This window comes from Macaca mulatta, chromosome 8, assembly GCF_049350105.2.
Source record: "Macaca mulatta isolate MMU2019108-1 chromosome 8, T2T-MMU8v2.0, whole genome shotgun sequence".
Lineage (NCBI taxonomy): Eukaryota > Metazoa > Chordata > Mammalia > Primates > Cercopithecidae > Macaca > Macaca mulatta.
In genome coordinates, this window is record NC_133413.1 from 111269350 (window position 1) to 111285865 (window position 16516).

The 16516-nt window shown below is 39.0% G+C and overlaps 1 protein-coding gene across 20 annotated transcripts in view; it reads right to left on the reverse strand.

The window, feature by feature from the left end:
* Window positions 1-480: 480 nt before the first annotated feature.
* Window positions 481-16516, reverse strand: part of YWHAZ (tyrosine 3-monooxygenase/tryptophan 5-monooxygenase activation protein zeta) — a 42079-nt gene continuing 26043 nt past the window's right edge. For 8 of the 20 annotated variants that reach the window (XM_077942630.1, XM_077942629.1, XM_077942631.1 and 5 more), the window contains 4 exons: window positions 13891-14014; window positions 12988-13151; window positions 12808-12903; window positions 481-771 (listed from right to left, as the gene is read on the reverse strand). In XM_077942630.1, coding sequence (XP_077798756.1) covers window positions 496-771; window positions 12808-12903; window positions 12988-13151; window positions 13891-14014 — 660 coding nt within the window. In that variant the 3' untranslated portion in view covers window positions 481-495. 20 annotated transcript variants of the gene reach the window in all.

Consider the following 16516-nt stretch of genomic DNA (forward strand, 5'->3'; position numbering starts at 1 on the left):
CTCACTGCAGCCTCAACCTCCTGGGCTCAAGCTATCCTCCCACCTCGGCCCTCTGAGTAACTGTGACTATAAGCGAGTGCCACCATGCCTGGCTAATTTTTGTTTTTTTTGTAGAGACAGGGTCTCTCTATGTTGCCCAAACTGGTCTCCAACTCCTGGTCTCAAGCAATCCTCCTGCCTGAGCCTCCCAAAGTGCTGGTATTACAAGCATGAGCCACTGTGCCCAGCTCAATTGGTACTATTATTGATACCCTGTGTCAGACATTGCTTCTTTAAAGAACAATCAGCTGTTAAATACAAAACAAAACTTTATTCTGGAAATAAGGTCTTAAAAGCAAATTTCCCAAGTCAGATCCATTCTCTCCAACCCAACAGTTTTTTGAGTACCTATTCTGTCATCCATTATCTTTGGTTTTTACAAAGGAAGAAAGGTAGACTTTTTGTTAGGAAACACAGGTGCCAGAAGGGGATTCAAGGTTTATTCACAAATGTTTGCTAAGTATCTGCCTTGTGCCAGGTTCTATGCTGAGTGCTGAGAACAGAATGATAAAGAGGACAGTTTCTGCCCTTCCGAAGCTTAAATTGTGTCTCTGTTGGGTATAGCACTTGGCTGGAGTGTCTCCCCAGAATGCTTGCCCTGGGTAGAGGGGGGTATGCTTCTTGCTGATATCCTCTTGTATATGCAGGGTCTAGCTGAGGACAGTTTTTCGTCAGTAAGAGTTCCTGCTGGAGGTCAGTCAGGTAATTGCTGCTGGTAGAAATGATCTCCTGCTAGCAATTATCAACAGTGAAAATGTTGATTAAATAATGGGTCCTCTAACTTCTTAATCTGAAAAGTTATTTTTCTTTAATGGCATCAGTAAAGGGATAAAGAGTTATCATGTGGCTTTCGTTAGGATGCCTAAGGACTCAACTGATCTCAAATGATCTTTAATGAAACTAACAAGAAAACATTAGAGGAAATAAAAAGAGGGACACTATAAAAACTTACTGGCTTCTACTCTCCAAAATTGTCAAGGCCATGAAGACAAAACCAAGAAATTGTTCCTGATTAAAGGAGACTAAAGACTAGAGACCTAACAACTAAATGTGATTGGAGATTCTGGATTGGATCCAAGACCTAGACAAAAAATTGTTTCTTTTGCTACAAAGGACATTAATGGTACAATTGATAGATTTGAATAAGTTCTGTAGATTACAGTAACATAGCAATGTAAATTTCTGATTTTGATAATTATATTTTATATGAAACTAAATTTTCTTATTTTGATTATATAATTTTATATGAGACTAATTATTTTGTATGTCCTTAAGAAAAAAAGAAAACCGAGTCTATGGAAGTAAAGCAGCATCATATCTGCAACTTCTTTTTTGTTTTTTTTCAGACAGAGTTTCACTCTTGCTGCCCAGGCTGGAGTGCAATGGCATGATCTTGGCTCACCGCAATCTCTGCCTACCGGGTTCAAGCGATTCTCTTGTTTCAGCTTCCCAAGTAGCTAGGATTACAGGCATGTGCCACCATGCCCTGCTAATTTTGTATTTTAAGTAGAGATAGGGTTTCTCCATGTTGGTCAGGCTGGTCTTGAACTCCTGACCTCAGGTGATCCGCCCACCTTGGCTGGGATTACAGGCATGAGCCACCGCGCCCGGCCATATCTGCAATTTTCAATTAATTTTTTTAGAGAAAAAATAAAGGAAAAATGTTGACATTTGGGAAGTCTGTGTAAAATAAAAGGGTACCTAAAACTTTGTGTACTCTTTCTGTCACTTTTCTGTAAATTTAAAACTTTTTAAAAATAAAAAAAAAATAGCAGAATATCTAATGTTCACTCCTATAGTTAAGAATATGTGGCCAGGCATGGTGGCTCACGCCTGTAATCCCAGCACTTTGGGAGGCCAAGGCAGGTGGATGACCTGAGGTCAGCAGTTTGAGACCAGCCTGGCCAACGTGGTGAAGCCCCATCCCTACTAAAAATACAAAAATTAGCCAGGTGTGGTGGCAGGCGCCTGTAATCCCAGCTACTAGGGAGGCTGAGGCAGAGGTTGCAATGAGCCGAGGTCACGCCATTGCACCCCAGCCTGGGCAACAAGAGCGAAATTCCGTCTCAAAAAAAAAAAAAAAGCAACCAACAAAAAGATCTTTAACCCCAAATCACCAAAAATTATACAACACTGAACATATTTGAATGTGTAAATGATACAATCGAGATACTGGATTTTTAAAAAATAAGAGTAAATAAGACTTTATTCTCAGTTAAAAACTAAAGCTGCTGTTTTGTGTTAGAAAGTATTTTATTTCCTGGGAAAAGTAAAACTCTTCATGGTTAGTGTTTTGCTTTAAAGGCCCTTGAAAGAAAACAAATCAAGCAGGGGGTGAGAACATGTGTTCTTAGTCTGAGCTGGGTTTTAGTTTTAAATTAGATTAACTGCCATACTGTCTGATTTTTTAAACTTTGGTTTCCATTCTTTCATCTTCTTAATCTTAATATTCATCAGCATATTTGTTTATAGTTTCAGATGGCTCTGTAGATCAAGTTTTGGTGTGCCAATGCTTCCATTCCATTTGCAGACCCACCTTGTCATTTTTCTCTGTGAGCTGACTGTCTTACATGTGGGGATGAAAGTATCTAGTCCTATGTATTAGTCACAAAACAGTAGTCCAAACCCCTAACTGCATTTCCCATTCAAGTTCTCCCTTTTGTGGTCCAGGGTATAAAGGATCTGTGGTCAGATTCATCTCTACATCTTTACCTAGCCCACTCCTCCTTTACCCCCTGGCTGCGCTGGCTCCACTGGGGTTGCAGTGAGGTGGGGGCAGAAAAGGTCTCACTTGTCTGGAACTGAGAAAAACTGGGCATTGGTCTCCTTAGACCCTGACAGACATTTAAGCCACCTTTCAAATTAGTCCCTTATGGATTATTTGGAGACCTGTCGCTGATTCTCTTTTGAGAGCCGTCTCCACCAGCTCCTGGTTGACTCTGGTTTCAGTCAGTCCATCCCACATAGACTGCTTTAGAAGCTCAGTTCCTTTTAAGATAGCTATAGACTGTCTTGATCCTCACCTGCTGGGAACACATCCACATTCTTGGCCTCCACAAACCTTGAGGGAATAGGCCATTTCTGACAGCAGTCACTTCTCCCTATTCTGCCATCAGCACAGCCAGCTAGCTAGTATCTCCTGACTTGACACTTCCCCAGAGCCTGGCATCACCCTCTGTGCCACATGGGTTACATTCCAGAAGTTTGTGAAGTGCTCCCAGTAGAGCACCCTCTCTCCCCTCCTCCACTAGGGGGGCACATGATGGGGAGAAATGCCTGGCCCGTGAAAGCTTTCTCAAAAGAAAATCTCTCATTTCCAATTATCTGGGCTCTTCAACTTTGACCCTTTATATAAAGACCCTCTAACAAGGGACTAAAGTCTCCAAAAAGGACTTTCTGGACTCCTCTCTTGCAAATCCTGAGAAAGAAAGAAAAAAAAAGCCAACAACCATATTTATATTTGATATATACTGTTTATAGACCGTAAGTAAATTCTGTACTTCCAATTCTGTTGTCAGTAGACTTTTCCTACAAAAAACCAATTCAGTTAAATACAGAGCCCTTGAAGAATCCCAAAGGAAGATGAGAAAAAATACTACAAAGCGTAAGAGTTGGCCATATATTGGGTGTAATTGGAGGGCCTCACCAATATGGACTGAATCAATATGGACTTAAATGTGACTCATTTCCTCTAAAGCAGTCACCAACATTTTTGACACCAGAGACCAGTTTGGTGGAAGACATATTTTTCCATGGACAGGATGGGGGTTGGTTTCAGGATGATTCAAGCACATTTGTTGTGTGCTTTATTTCTATTATTATTACATTGTAATACATAATGAAATAACTATACAACTTAATAATTATCCCACTTAAATGGGAGCCCTGAGCTTGTTTTCCTGCAAACTAGATAGTCCCATCTGGAGGTGGTGGGAGACAGGGACATATCAGGCATTAGATTCTGTTAAGGAATGTGCAACCTAAATCCTTTGCATGCACAGTTCACAATAGCATTTGTGCTCCTATGAGAATCTAACGTTGCCACTGATCTGACAGGAGGTGCTCAGGCAGTAATGCAAACAATGGGGAGTGGCTGTAAATACAGACGAAGTTTTGCTCACTCTACTCATGGTAACAATCTTGTTATGTTTGTCTTGTCTCAGCCGTCTTTTCAACCTGTGTCAGTTTTCACAGTCAGATTTGTAGCTTTAAGACTCAGAGTTTATATGTGTTTTTCTTTCTAGTTAGTGCTGCGTCCATTTTCAGAGAGCTTTCCTTACATTTAATGGTCAGCGAGTTACTCACTCTAAAGTTTGCTCATTCACCTCAGGTTGACTTCAATATATGGCCTAAGGTAAGAAAAATACAAGTAGCATTCACTAAAAAAATTGACAAAATCACATTTTATAGGTGTGTGGGCAACCTTTCCCTCAACACAGTAAAAGTTATAAATGGCATCTGTTCCCAAACTAAGTCAGGGTAATTAATGTGAAAAAAATTTGTTCTGATAAATAACCTCTATTTTTAATCTCTTATTTTGGGAAACATGATCTGCTAAGCAGATTCAAACTTTTTGTTTTACAAGTAGCCTTTTTATTTTGGCCAGGTGTGGCGCACACCTGTAATCCCAGCTACTTGGGAGACTGAGGCAGGACTGCGTGAGGCCAAGGGTTTGAGACTAGACTGGGTAACGTAGTGAGATCCCTCTTAGAAAACAAAACAAACAAAAAGCCTTTTTTTGGCTTAAAATGTAGTCTTGCATTTTTCCCATCTGTATTCCTCCTCCCCCTACAGACATCAGCTGTATGGACAACTGTACATCATTAATAACCATGGGAGTCGGCTAAGAAAATGCATATTCCTGGGCTCCAACCAACCTAAAGATTCAGAATTTTTGAAACTAAGTGCTGAGAATAGGCAATAAAACAAGTTCCCCTCGGGAGTTTAGACATAGCCTATTTCTTTTTATACTCCCACATAGCCCCCAAACCTACAAGGAACATGTTAAGTTCTTAATTCCCCGCATCTTGATCATGCTATATATCCATGTGGGTCCCATTCTGCAAGTCTTGACTCAAACATGAATCTCTAAGCCTTTGTAAGAAAACACACAGAACAGGAACTGGCCAAAGCAAACATCCAATGTTAGAAAATGTAAGCACCAACTGAAGATTCACAGGGTTTTAAATTCTAAAATTCAGAATACTAAGAATTAATCAATTAAGACCAGTTAGGCTTGGGCTTTCAAGGAATGAATTCAAATATGATCAAATATTCACATCTCTGTTATCACCTAGGATTGGCTAATAGTATGCTTAAATATATTAACTTGTAACTGCTTCTGCATCCCAGAGACATGTATGCTTGCTTGTCTGGCAAGGTTGGACATCCTGTTAAAATCTATATTCAGGTCTCTCCACTTTGAAAAGGAGCTATAATCAATCGAGGAGATTGTGACTGCTACAAGTCACATAAAAGTAATTAGTTTCACACTTAGCAAAGAATCCAAGTCTATTTTCCAAGTGCCAGTCTCAGCCACCACATTAATACTGTACATATTTCAGTTCTACCATAGTATTTCCTGTATGGTACATGACAGAATACAATAAAGCCCAATTTATCTCTTGACCTTTCCCCTAGAGGAATGTGTAAGACCGTCACTGAGCATAGAGCACCAGATAGTTTTCAAAGTCAAAGTTTCACTCTCCATTTGAAGTCTGACTACAAATAATCTAAGATAGCAGCTTCCAAATTGGCTTTGACTTATTTTAAAATATGCATTGAAGTATGACAAGACTGGTGACTATTTTGCAGGAAAAACAGAACAAACTGAGCCCTAAAATTAAGCCACTGAACATATTCTCTTACTCCCCCCATCCTCTATGACTTTAACAGCATGAAGTAACAGCTGTTAACTGGAAAAACAAAGACCGTAAGCCAGAGCTGCAGGAAAGCCCATCGTTTTTAATAATCACATTGCTGCTCCACTTTCTGAAGGACAACTCTCAAGTGGCCAATTTAAAAAAAACATACCAGGCTGGGCGCTGTGGCTCATGCCTGTAATCCCACCACTTTGGGAGGCCGAGGTGGGTGGATCATACGGTCGGGAGATCAAGACCATCATGGTCAACACGGTGAAACCCTCTCTACTAGAAATACAAATAATTAGCCAGGCGTGGTGGTACACGCCTGTAGTCCCAGCTACCTGTGAGGCTGAGGCAGGAGAATCACTTGAGCCTGGAAGGCGAAGGTTGCAGTGAGCCAAGATTGCGCCACTGCACCCCAGTCTAAGCAAGAGTTGAGACTCTTGTTTTAAACAAATTTCAATACTTTACACAAAAAAATCCTTGGATTTTCCAGTTTCCTGGCACTAGGATGTTAAATTGACAAAAGCAGACATAAAGCCTGGATTTGGGACAATCAAGGCGATAGTTACAAACACATTATTCAAATTCCAAGACAAAAAATCTTGGGTTGGAAATTTTCCTTAATCTATTGGGAGCTACTATGTAGAAAACATTAGTTAATACTAATGAAGTGTTTTCATTATTCCAAAATCAACCTAGTTCAGATGACTGATGCACATTAAATAGGCAAATGTGCCAAGTTTCAGGTTTTATTTACTTGAATAATAGCGCATCTCTGCTGGGCACGGTATCTTATTCCTGTAATCCCAGCACTTTGGGAAGTTGAGGAAGGCGGATTGCCTGAAGTTGGGAAATCAAGACCAGCTGGGACAACATGGTGAAACCCCATCTCTACTAAAAACACAAAAATTAGCCGGGTACGGTGGTGGGCACCTGTATGCCCAGCTACTCAGGAGGCTGAGGCAGGAGAATCACTTGAACCCAGGAGGCGGAGGTTGCACTGAGCCGAGATTGCACCACTTCACTCAAGCCTGGGTGACAGAGCTAGACTGTCTCAAAAAAAAAAAAAAAAAAAAAAAAAAAAAAAACTCTTCAGTCTAGCTTGACATCCCTTAGCTATAAAATATGACTTAAAATATATGTATGATTATTTTACCTCCTTGGCTTGGGGGTCAGGAGAAATCAGTGAGTGAGGTAAAATAAAGAGCTGTGAGGGAAAAGGATTGTTGCCCTAGATGCAGAAGGTATCTTTTCTCCCGGAAATAAAGACCCCAAGGTCTCCATTGCACTTTTATTTGAATGTAATTTTTGGGACAATTATTCAAAAGGGCCAATATTTCCCAATTTAATCTGAGGTCATAATAAAACAAGCAACAAAACAGTGTTTAGGATTTCAGTTTCTCACCCTTATCATCAAGACTCACTGCCTCCCATCATCAATATTTATTGAGCATTTACAGTGTACTAGGCACAATAGAACATACAGAAAACATTGTCCCTGCTCTTGAGGAGCTTACATTCTAAAAGAAAAAATACACCTCTTTTAAAATGGCATTTTTGTTTGGTGTTTTCTGCAAAGTACTGAGGAAATATTTTGTTAAAGTGAGCTTTGGGTATAACTTAGCCCCATCATTATTTAGAGAAGAGAGGAAGAAAAGAGGAAGGATTTTAAAGGCAGACAATGACAGACCATTCAGGATAGGTAGGGTTTTAAAGGGAGATAAACACAATCTCATCAACTAAGGAGAGATTTGCTGCAGTAAATAGGATGAGGGAAATAGTCTGTGGGGTGCAAGCAAAGGAAGCAGGGTGCCTTAGACACTGAGTGGAGCCAGAAAGATCATGCGGCCTTTTCCCAAGTACATGGCCACCAAGTAGGAATGGTTGGTGACAAGACAGAAGGCTAAAAAAGGAAGGTAATCTTGTGCACCTGACAAATAGAATAAAGGATCAAAATCGAAGGCAGGCTGTAAGAGTATCAAGAAATTCTTAAAAACCAAAAAGTGATTTGGAAGCACAAAACTTATAGTTAATGCTACCCAGTGTCATGATGGGCCAAGAACATTGTGGCTTCCTAAGTTAGAAAATGCCATATACCAAAATTTTAAATGGAATTCCAATCAATCTCCCCTTCTCTCAGAAAAAATAGGAACTCATTTTTTTCAGGGTGGAGAGGAAGAGAGGGGATCATGGGACATGGAAACAGCAGTTATATTAGTATTTTTGTTATGATAAATTTCGTGTTTAAACTTGGTAAAAGCCCATTAGCTGCCAAGAGGGAATAAGGAATAAATTTCAAAAAATGTACAATTTCCTTTAGAGAAGTTTCAGAACCAAAAGACTAATTTACATGAAAAGCTGTAGAGAAAGTAGTTGAAAAGTCCATTCATAAAACTTTTATTCCACTTACATGAATTTAATACACGTGTTCTTAACAATTATGCTTGGATTGTTCATGAAAATTTCATAAGACATTAAACAAAGCTAGCCATCATCTCAAGTTATTTCCCTGTTAACTATTTTTACAGCACATGCATGTTAGGCAAGTATCAAAAAAAAAAAAAAATCACGAAAGCAAAAAACCTAAAAAAAAGTTAAATACATGGGTTTTTGTTTTACTGCTGTGCTTGATACACATGAAGTAATGAATACCAAGCAATTCATTTTTACTGCATCTTTACTTTTACATTTGTTCTTAGGTTGCCTAAAACATTTAAATACAAATAAAATGAGTGTAGCAAAAATAATGAAAGCTAACAGCAGGTAACTTTACAAATAATGGAATGTGAACCGTTTCTGCCCTTATCCAGAGTAAAATGGGTCACAACTTTGTCTAAAGGAACACTTCTGCAGCTGTAGTCAAAGGTGTGCACATTAAGATTGAGTGTTCCACAGATACACATGGTTTAACCTGTGGTGTCCATGGGGTATGTTTCTACTACAGCCTTCTAAGTGCTCCAGACCTTAAAGTACCCACAATTACTACACCTGTGACTGGAACCAATGATCCCTTTTATTCCCCACCAGGACAAACCAATATGTAGGCAGTTTTCTTCACTTAGACATGGAAGCGGTTTTACACTGGCCCTTGTGAAGCCACAATGTACCAAAAGTACTATGCCAAACATTTATAACTTGTATAAAAATTCCACATCCCCATATTGGCCACCTCAAGATGAAAACAGATAACTCCCTAAATGTTAACTGGCTCTACTCCCCTAATATTAAACATAAAAACCACATGGGAAATATAGAAATTCAAATAGAAGTAACATAAACCTGTCATAAATCGTAAACAAAAAACTATTTGTGGGACAGCATGGATGACAAATGGTCTACTGTGTAAATTTTAGAATGAGGCAGACAAAAGTTGGAAGGCCGGTTAATTTTCCCCTCCTTCTCCTGCTTCAGCTTCGTCTCCTTGGGTATCCGATGTCCACAACTGGTAAAAGAAGGAAAGATTTTTCAGCAAGTTTCAGTGGGATTGGGGGGGGGGACCAAAGTTTTCATATATGTATATATGTTGCCAAGATACCCAAACGTTTTAGTTGGAAAGCATTCTTAAAAAAATAGCAGCATCGGCCGGGCGCGGTGGCTCAAGCCTGTAATCCCAGCACTTTGGGAGGCCGAGGCGGGCGGATCACAAGGTCAGGAGATCGAGACCACAGTGAAACCCCGTCTCTACTAAAAATACAAAAAATTAGCCGGGCGCGGTGGCGGGCGCCTGTAGTCCCAGCTACTCAGGAGGCTGAGGCAGGAGAATGGCGGGAACCCGGGAGGCGGAGCTTGCAGTGAGCCGAGATCGCGCCACTGCACTCCAGCCTGGGCAACAGCGGGAGACTCCGTCTCAAAAAAAAAAAAAAAAAAAAAAAAAAAAAAAAAAAAAAAAAAATAGCAGCATCACTTAGCTTCAAGATACAAAAACATCTCAATACACAAATTTACTTTCTCTGTAACCACTGTATAACCAGGGTAAGTATACCACCGAGTTGCCTTCAAATAATCTTCAGATACAGGAAGAGTTTTGGGTATCCATAGAAGGTGAAGAGAAAGTAGAAGAAATTTTTTTTTTTTTTTTTTTTTTTGAGATGGAGTCTTGCTCTGTCACCAGGCTGGAAATGAACCCTCCACCTCCCAGGTTCAAGTGATTCTCCTGCCTCAGCCTCCTGAGTAGCTGGGACTACAGGCGTGTGCCACCATGCCCAGCTAATTTTTGTATTTTTAGGGGAGAGAGGGTTTCACCATGTTGGCCAGGATGGCCTTGATCTGACCTCGTGATCCACCCACCTCAGCCTCCCAAAGTGGTGGGATTACAGGCGTGAGCCACCGCGCCCGGCCCCTAAATTATTTTTTAAAAACTAAGCATCAATAGGTGTCAGAACCTAAAGAGCCCCAATATGAAAGATGGACATCCAAGGTTAAGTCCAACTATACCAGAAGCATCTAATTTGGCCCATGCTGAAGGAGCTAGGGTTGACTACTCTCCCCTGGTAGATCTTAGAATGACTCACACTCCAAACAGAATCCTATAGTCCATGAAATTCAACGACCAGCCTCAACTCTGAGCTAAACTACAAATCTAGCTTTTCTAACACTTCAAGCTTAGAAAAACAAACCTTTGTATATTTATTAGGTTGGTGCAAAAGTAATTGCCATTACGTTAAATGGCAAAACCCTCAATTACTTTTGCACTAACCTATCGTATGATTCAAAACATGCTGGACAAAAACCAGAACCAAATCTTTTAAGAGGTAAAAATGAAAGTTGTCCCATAGGTGGTAGGGTTATGAACTCTATTTATGCCAACTGCTCCAATGTTAAAAACGTTTAAGTCTTAACCACTCTCTAGGGATTTTCAGAGGTAATTACAAAAGGATTCAAGACAATCTTAAATTTTATATGACTTACACATGAATACTGAGGGGAAGGGGAAAAATCCACCTAATTATTATTTTTATATTCCCCAAATCATCCATTAGCTTCATTTATCTACTAAGCAAATATATCTCTGGCCTGGAAAAGAGACTACTACTTCCAAGGTCACACAGATAGCCAAATGACCTCTTGGAAATCAAGGGGTTTTGTAAATGCAAGATGAAATTGTTTCTAATGTGTCTCTTCCTGTTCCAACTTTCAAGGATTTTTGAATTTTCTGTATAAACATGAAAATTTGATACAAAATATTTCTCTTTTTCTAGAGTAATGTGTTGACAGTCTTGGTCAACCAAATTCAGACTGAAATGCTAAGTTTTGGGATACTTTCTTTTCTTGACAGATAAATGGTCTTATCAACCTATAATGGTGACAGCTAACACTAATAAGGCTCAGAGAAGACATATAAGTAATGACAGAATTAGAATCAAAACCCTGGTTTTCTTTTTGAGGGAGTCTCGCTCTTTTGCCCAGGCTGGAGTGTAGTGGCATGATCTCAGCTCACTGCACCTCCGCCTCCCGGGTTCAAGCAATCCTCTTCCTCAGCCTCCCGAGTAGCTAGGATTATAGGCACCCGCCACCATGCCTAGCTAATTTTTGTATTTTTAGTAGAGATGGGGTTTCATCATCTTGGCCAGGCTGTTCTTGAACCCCGGACCTCGTGATCCACCTGTCTCGGCCTCCCAAAGTGCTGGGATTACAGGCGTGAGCCACCACACCCGGCCAACCCTGGTTTTCTTATTGCAATATATGCTCTTCATGCTATACTGATAGCAAAATTCAGTTGGAAGCAGACAGTAGATCAGGGCCTTTCAAAAAGTGATGAGAACAAAACACAGTATCTAGGTCTCAGGTCATCACTTGAAAAATGTCATCACTTCAAACTAGAAAAGAAAAATCCTTAATACCAAAGTTAGTTAACAAAGTGCTTCTTAACATTTGATATAAAGATTCTTTCATTCTTTACTATAGCTTATTATCTTGACTCAAGTATCAGAAAAGTTTATAGGTAGCTCCAAATTGCGCTAATAAAGTAATTTTAGGTTTAATAAACAAGTATACAATGCTATTCAAAAAACTCAAGATTTTCAGCACTAGAATATATAACTAGTTCATAGAAAATGGCAGTGGACTAGAATAAAGTTGGAAGAGAAATGTATAAAATGAGGTTATATAATCCCCAAGAGAAATGGCCCTAAAAGTCTAACAAAAAAACAGTAATACTAGATTATCATCTGCAATTCCTACCTCTTTACCTGACACAACACAGCAAATGCTTGATAATTTTTTCACCTAAGCCTCAAAATTTCAAATCTAATATTGATCTGAATGAGAAGACCTAAGAAACAAGACATACAAATCAACTGCACTGTGGACTGAATTTGAATCCCAATTCAAATAACTTAAAAAAAGAGAGACAATTGGAATTCAAGTATTATTTAGATATTCAAACATTATTAGGGAATTACTGTTGATGTTTCCAGTGTGATAGTGACACTGTTTCTTTTTATACATCTGCAGTATCCCAAGGACAATCACGACCTTTCATATTAAGTCATTTAAAAGCAGCAGCTAGGCAAAATAGACTTCCACTTAGATTCTGCAGACACCTGAGATTTTATAACTCAAGTTATTAATTCCCTACCATTATCTTTACAAATACAGAGGCAACTGGATGGGCAAGAAAATCATTCTTAAAGGAACTAAAACATGTAGAGCCTCAGTACACTTTTGATACTAACATTCAAATTTTAGTAACAAAGGTAACATCAATGTGTATATTTTTTAGTTCTTAGTCTAATATTTCAGTTTCTGTAGTTTTCCTTCATATGATTTTAACAGTAGCTACTTATGAGAGCCTATGAATTGTGTTGAGAAAAAATTTTTAAAAGATTTAATAAAAATTCCTCAGAGTAAAACATAACCTCTTCAACCACATTCATCACTAATGATGCTGTTATATACTTACTGTCAAGTTGTCTCTCAGTAATTGCATTATTAGCGTGCTGTCTTTGTATGACTCTTCACTTAATGTATCAAGTTCAGCAATGGCTTCATCAAAAGCCTATGATTTAAAAATAGTACATTAGATTTCAGTGCTCAAGTAATAAAGACTGCTAAATTTCTATGTAACAGGTAAAATACATACTGTCTTTGCAAGAGAGCAGGCTTTCTCTGGGGAGTTCAGAATCTCATAATAGAACACAGAGAAGTTAAGGGCCAGACCCAGTCTGATAGGATGTGTTGGTTGCATTTCCTTTTTGCTGATTTCAAAAGCTTCTTGGTATGCTTGTTGTGACTGATCCACAATCCCTGGATAAAGACACACCAAAACGTACTGAGATAAAGTGTGCATTGTATCTTCACCCCTCAAACCAAACCTTTAATATCTCAGGTATCCTTTGAAATACTAATCTGTAACAGCTTAATACTGGTTAATTGAACAAGGCCCTTTAATTTTTTTTTAAAAGGAGTTTTCTCCTGGTACACACTAGTCATTGGTCAATGTCAAGATAAAACAACTTTATAATCTCCATTACTGTTATATTTTTTAAAAATTAACTAGTTTGCACTGCTCCTCAGTTACACTGTAACCACTATTTCTTTTTTCTTGAGACAGGGTCTGGGTCTGTCACCCAGGGTGGAGTGCAGTGGCACAATCAGGGCTCACTGCAGCCTTGATCTCCCAGACCCAAGTGATCCTCCCACTTCGGCCTCTAGATTAGCTGGGACCAAAGGCTTGCACTTGCACCACCATGCCCAGCTAATTTTCAAAACATTTTTTGTAGAGAGAGATGTTGCTCAGGCTGGTCACTTTTCTTAAAATCTTGAAAAAACATCCCTGTGCACAAAATTGGGTTTTCAGAAAGCATATATATTAGAATACCAGTATTAGGCAGTAGATATATATTCTCAGAACACAAAAAAAGCACTGCTACTCCTTATTCAGCACTCTAAGCAATTAAAAGCAAGGAATTATTTACACTTCAGAGACTCTTCCTCACTATGTTATCTTATACAAGTTCAACCAACAGGTTTAAAAACAGCATACCTTTCTTGTCATCACCAGCGGCAACCTCAGCCAAGTAACGATAGTAATCTCCTTTCATTTTCAAATAGAAGACTTTGCTCTCTGCTTGTGAAGCATTGGGGATCAAGAACTTTTCCAAAAGAGACTTAAAAAGAAAAGAAACAGACATAGTGAGAATAAAACATTTACAAAACTGAAAGAACTTGCATTTTTTAAAGGACAAACTATAGCCGTAAGTTATACAACTTTAACACCCAGTCACTGTCAATACAATTGTGAATGCAGCTGGCACATGAATTTGTGGTTTAAAGCAGAATGCTTTGGGCAGCAATACTTGAAGTTTGAAGTTAGTGTTCAGTTTATTATTTGAGGACAATACAATTGAGTATCAGTCCCTGACAATGTCATCTATTTACATACTGATTTCAATGAATTTCGTGAAGCATGACCGTTCATATTTAGGAACATTTTCTAATGAGCTGGCAAGCTTTCCATCTGAAGTTTCATGTGTTCATGACATGAAAATAGAACATACGGGATGAACCTTTTGGGACTCTGTAAGACACTTAAGGAGTCCATGCCAGAGAGAGAGGAACAAAATAAACTTCATTTATAAGAACACAATTCAAGCAAACCTCACAACAGATTAAAAAAACTGTTCAAAACGAAAGTTTCATTTTTCCTAAATTAAGACAGTGGTATGGGCCAGGCACGGTGGCTCATGCCTGTAATCCCAGCACTTTGGGAGCCCAAGGCAGGCAGATCACATGGTCAGGAGATCGAGACCATCCTGGCTAATGCGGTGAAACCCCGTCTCTACTAAAAAATACAAAAAATTGGCCAGGCGCGGTGGCAGGAGCCTGTAGTCCCAGCTACTCGGGAGACTGAGGCAGGAGAATGGCATGAACCTGGGAGGCGGAGCTTGCAATGAGCCGAGATCACACCACTGCACTCCAGCCTAGGCGACAGAGTGAGACTCCATCTCAAAAAATAAATAAATAAAAATTTTTAAAAATTTAAAAAGACAGTGGTAGGAGACTTACAGATCTTAAAAGAGCAGACCTTTAATAATCTCATTGACGTCATTTTCGGCTAGTAAGATACATGATTACAGATCATCCCAGACAACAGATAAAATTAAATCATCATCCTATAAAATTCTGTCTAAAACTATTACTACAGTCTGAGTCATTTGATCAGGATTTTAAACATTACACTCTGTAATTGAATTAGATCATTGTGTTGGGGATGGGAAGACTCAATAAATGTGTAATTTTTAAATTTTCAGTTAAGGGGGAGAAAAATAATTCTAGTAGTAGAATTAGGTAAACATTAAAACAAACAAAAAAACCCCACCACCCATTCTCACTACCCTGCTTCCTTTAAAGTTCAAGTACACTCTGGGAATCCAGGTGAAGTCAATTTTAGTTGAGCTAAATTCCAAATAAATCCATACTTACAAAACAAAGTATGAGTATACATAGCACCTATTTATATGCAAAATATAAATTTGAAAAATGCTTTTAAATAGTAACTCTAACTTTGTGTTTACCCATTATGTTCCAATGGTGGGTAGGTGAACAGTTTTAACCCAACTTCTTCCCCCATTTTTTTTTTTTTTTTTTTTTTTACAACTCAAGCTAGATAACCCAGATGAAGTGGCAGTAGGGCCAGATTGCACTGTGCTGTAAGAAAGGTTAAAGGTGAGAAAAGTCAACCTGAAATGATGTTTCCTACAATTATTAACTGATACTTAAAAATACTGGCCTGAAGCCGGGCGCAGTGGCTTATGCCAGTAATCTCAGCACTTTGGGAGGCTAGGGTGGCAGGATCACTTGAGGTGAGCCTCATCAGTATGGTGAAACCCTGTCTCTACTAAAAATACAAAAATTAGCCAGGGCACCTGTAATCCCAGCTACTTGGGAGGCTGAGCCAGGAGAACTGCTTGAGCCTGAGAGGTAGAGGTTGCAGTGAGCTGAGGTTGCACCACTGCACTGCAGCCTGGATGACAGAGCAAGATTCCATCTCAAAATAAATAAAAAATAAAAATAAAACTATTGGCCTGAAATCAGAAGAACATTTTGGTTAGGACAGCAACCTCTGTATTACACCACATTCATACTTTCATATTCAAAGTTCTCTTAGCTGCAAAAGTGTTTTGTCCTTTGTATACAATGCTTTTTACCACCTATGGTTGCTCTCTGGAGATCTGCCTCAAACACTGGAAAAGACTTGCATTTAAAATAGTCAGGTGAGTCTTTCCACTTAAAAACAATATTTTAAGAAACAAATGACCAGGGTTTTCAAAAGTTTCATTGTTATACAAATTGTATTATTCATTCAACTATGGGAGATGGTATAAACATAGTGGCTCTGGGGTGAGTCTGGATTTGAATTACAGCACTCAACACTGTGAACTACTTAATCTCAATGATTCAGTTATCTCAACTGTAAGGCAGAGACCTCTAAGATTGTTGAGAAAAAATACAGGTAAGCACTCAGGAGTAAGCACTCATTATCTATTATCACAGTAACACCAGACACTATGCTAGAAGCTGGAAGCACAATATTCTGGTACTTCATAATCTAGCTGTAGAAGCAAGGCTATCATTCCTTCCAGTACAATACACTTTAAAACAATTATTGC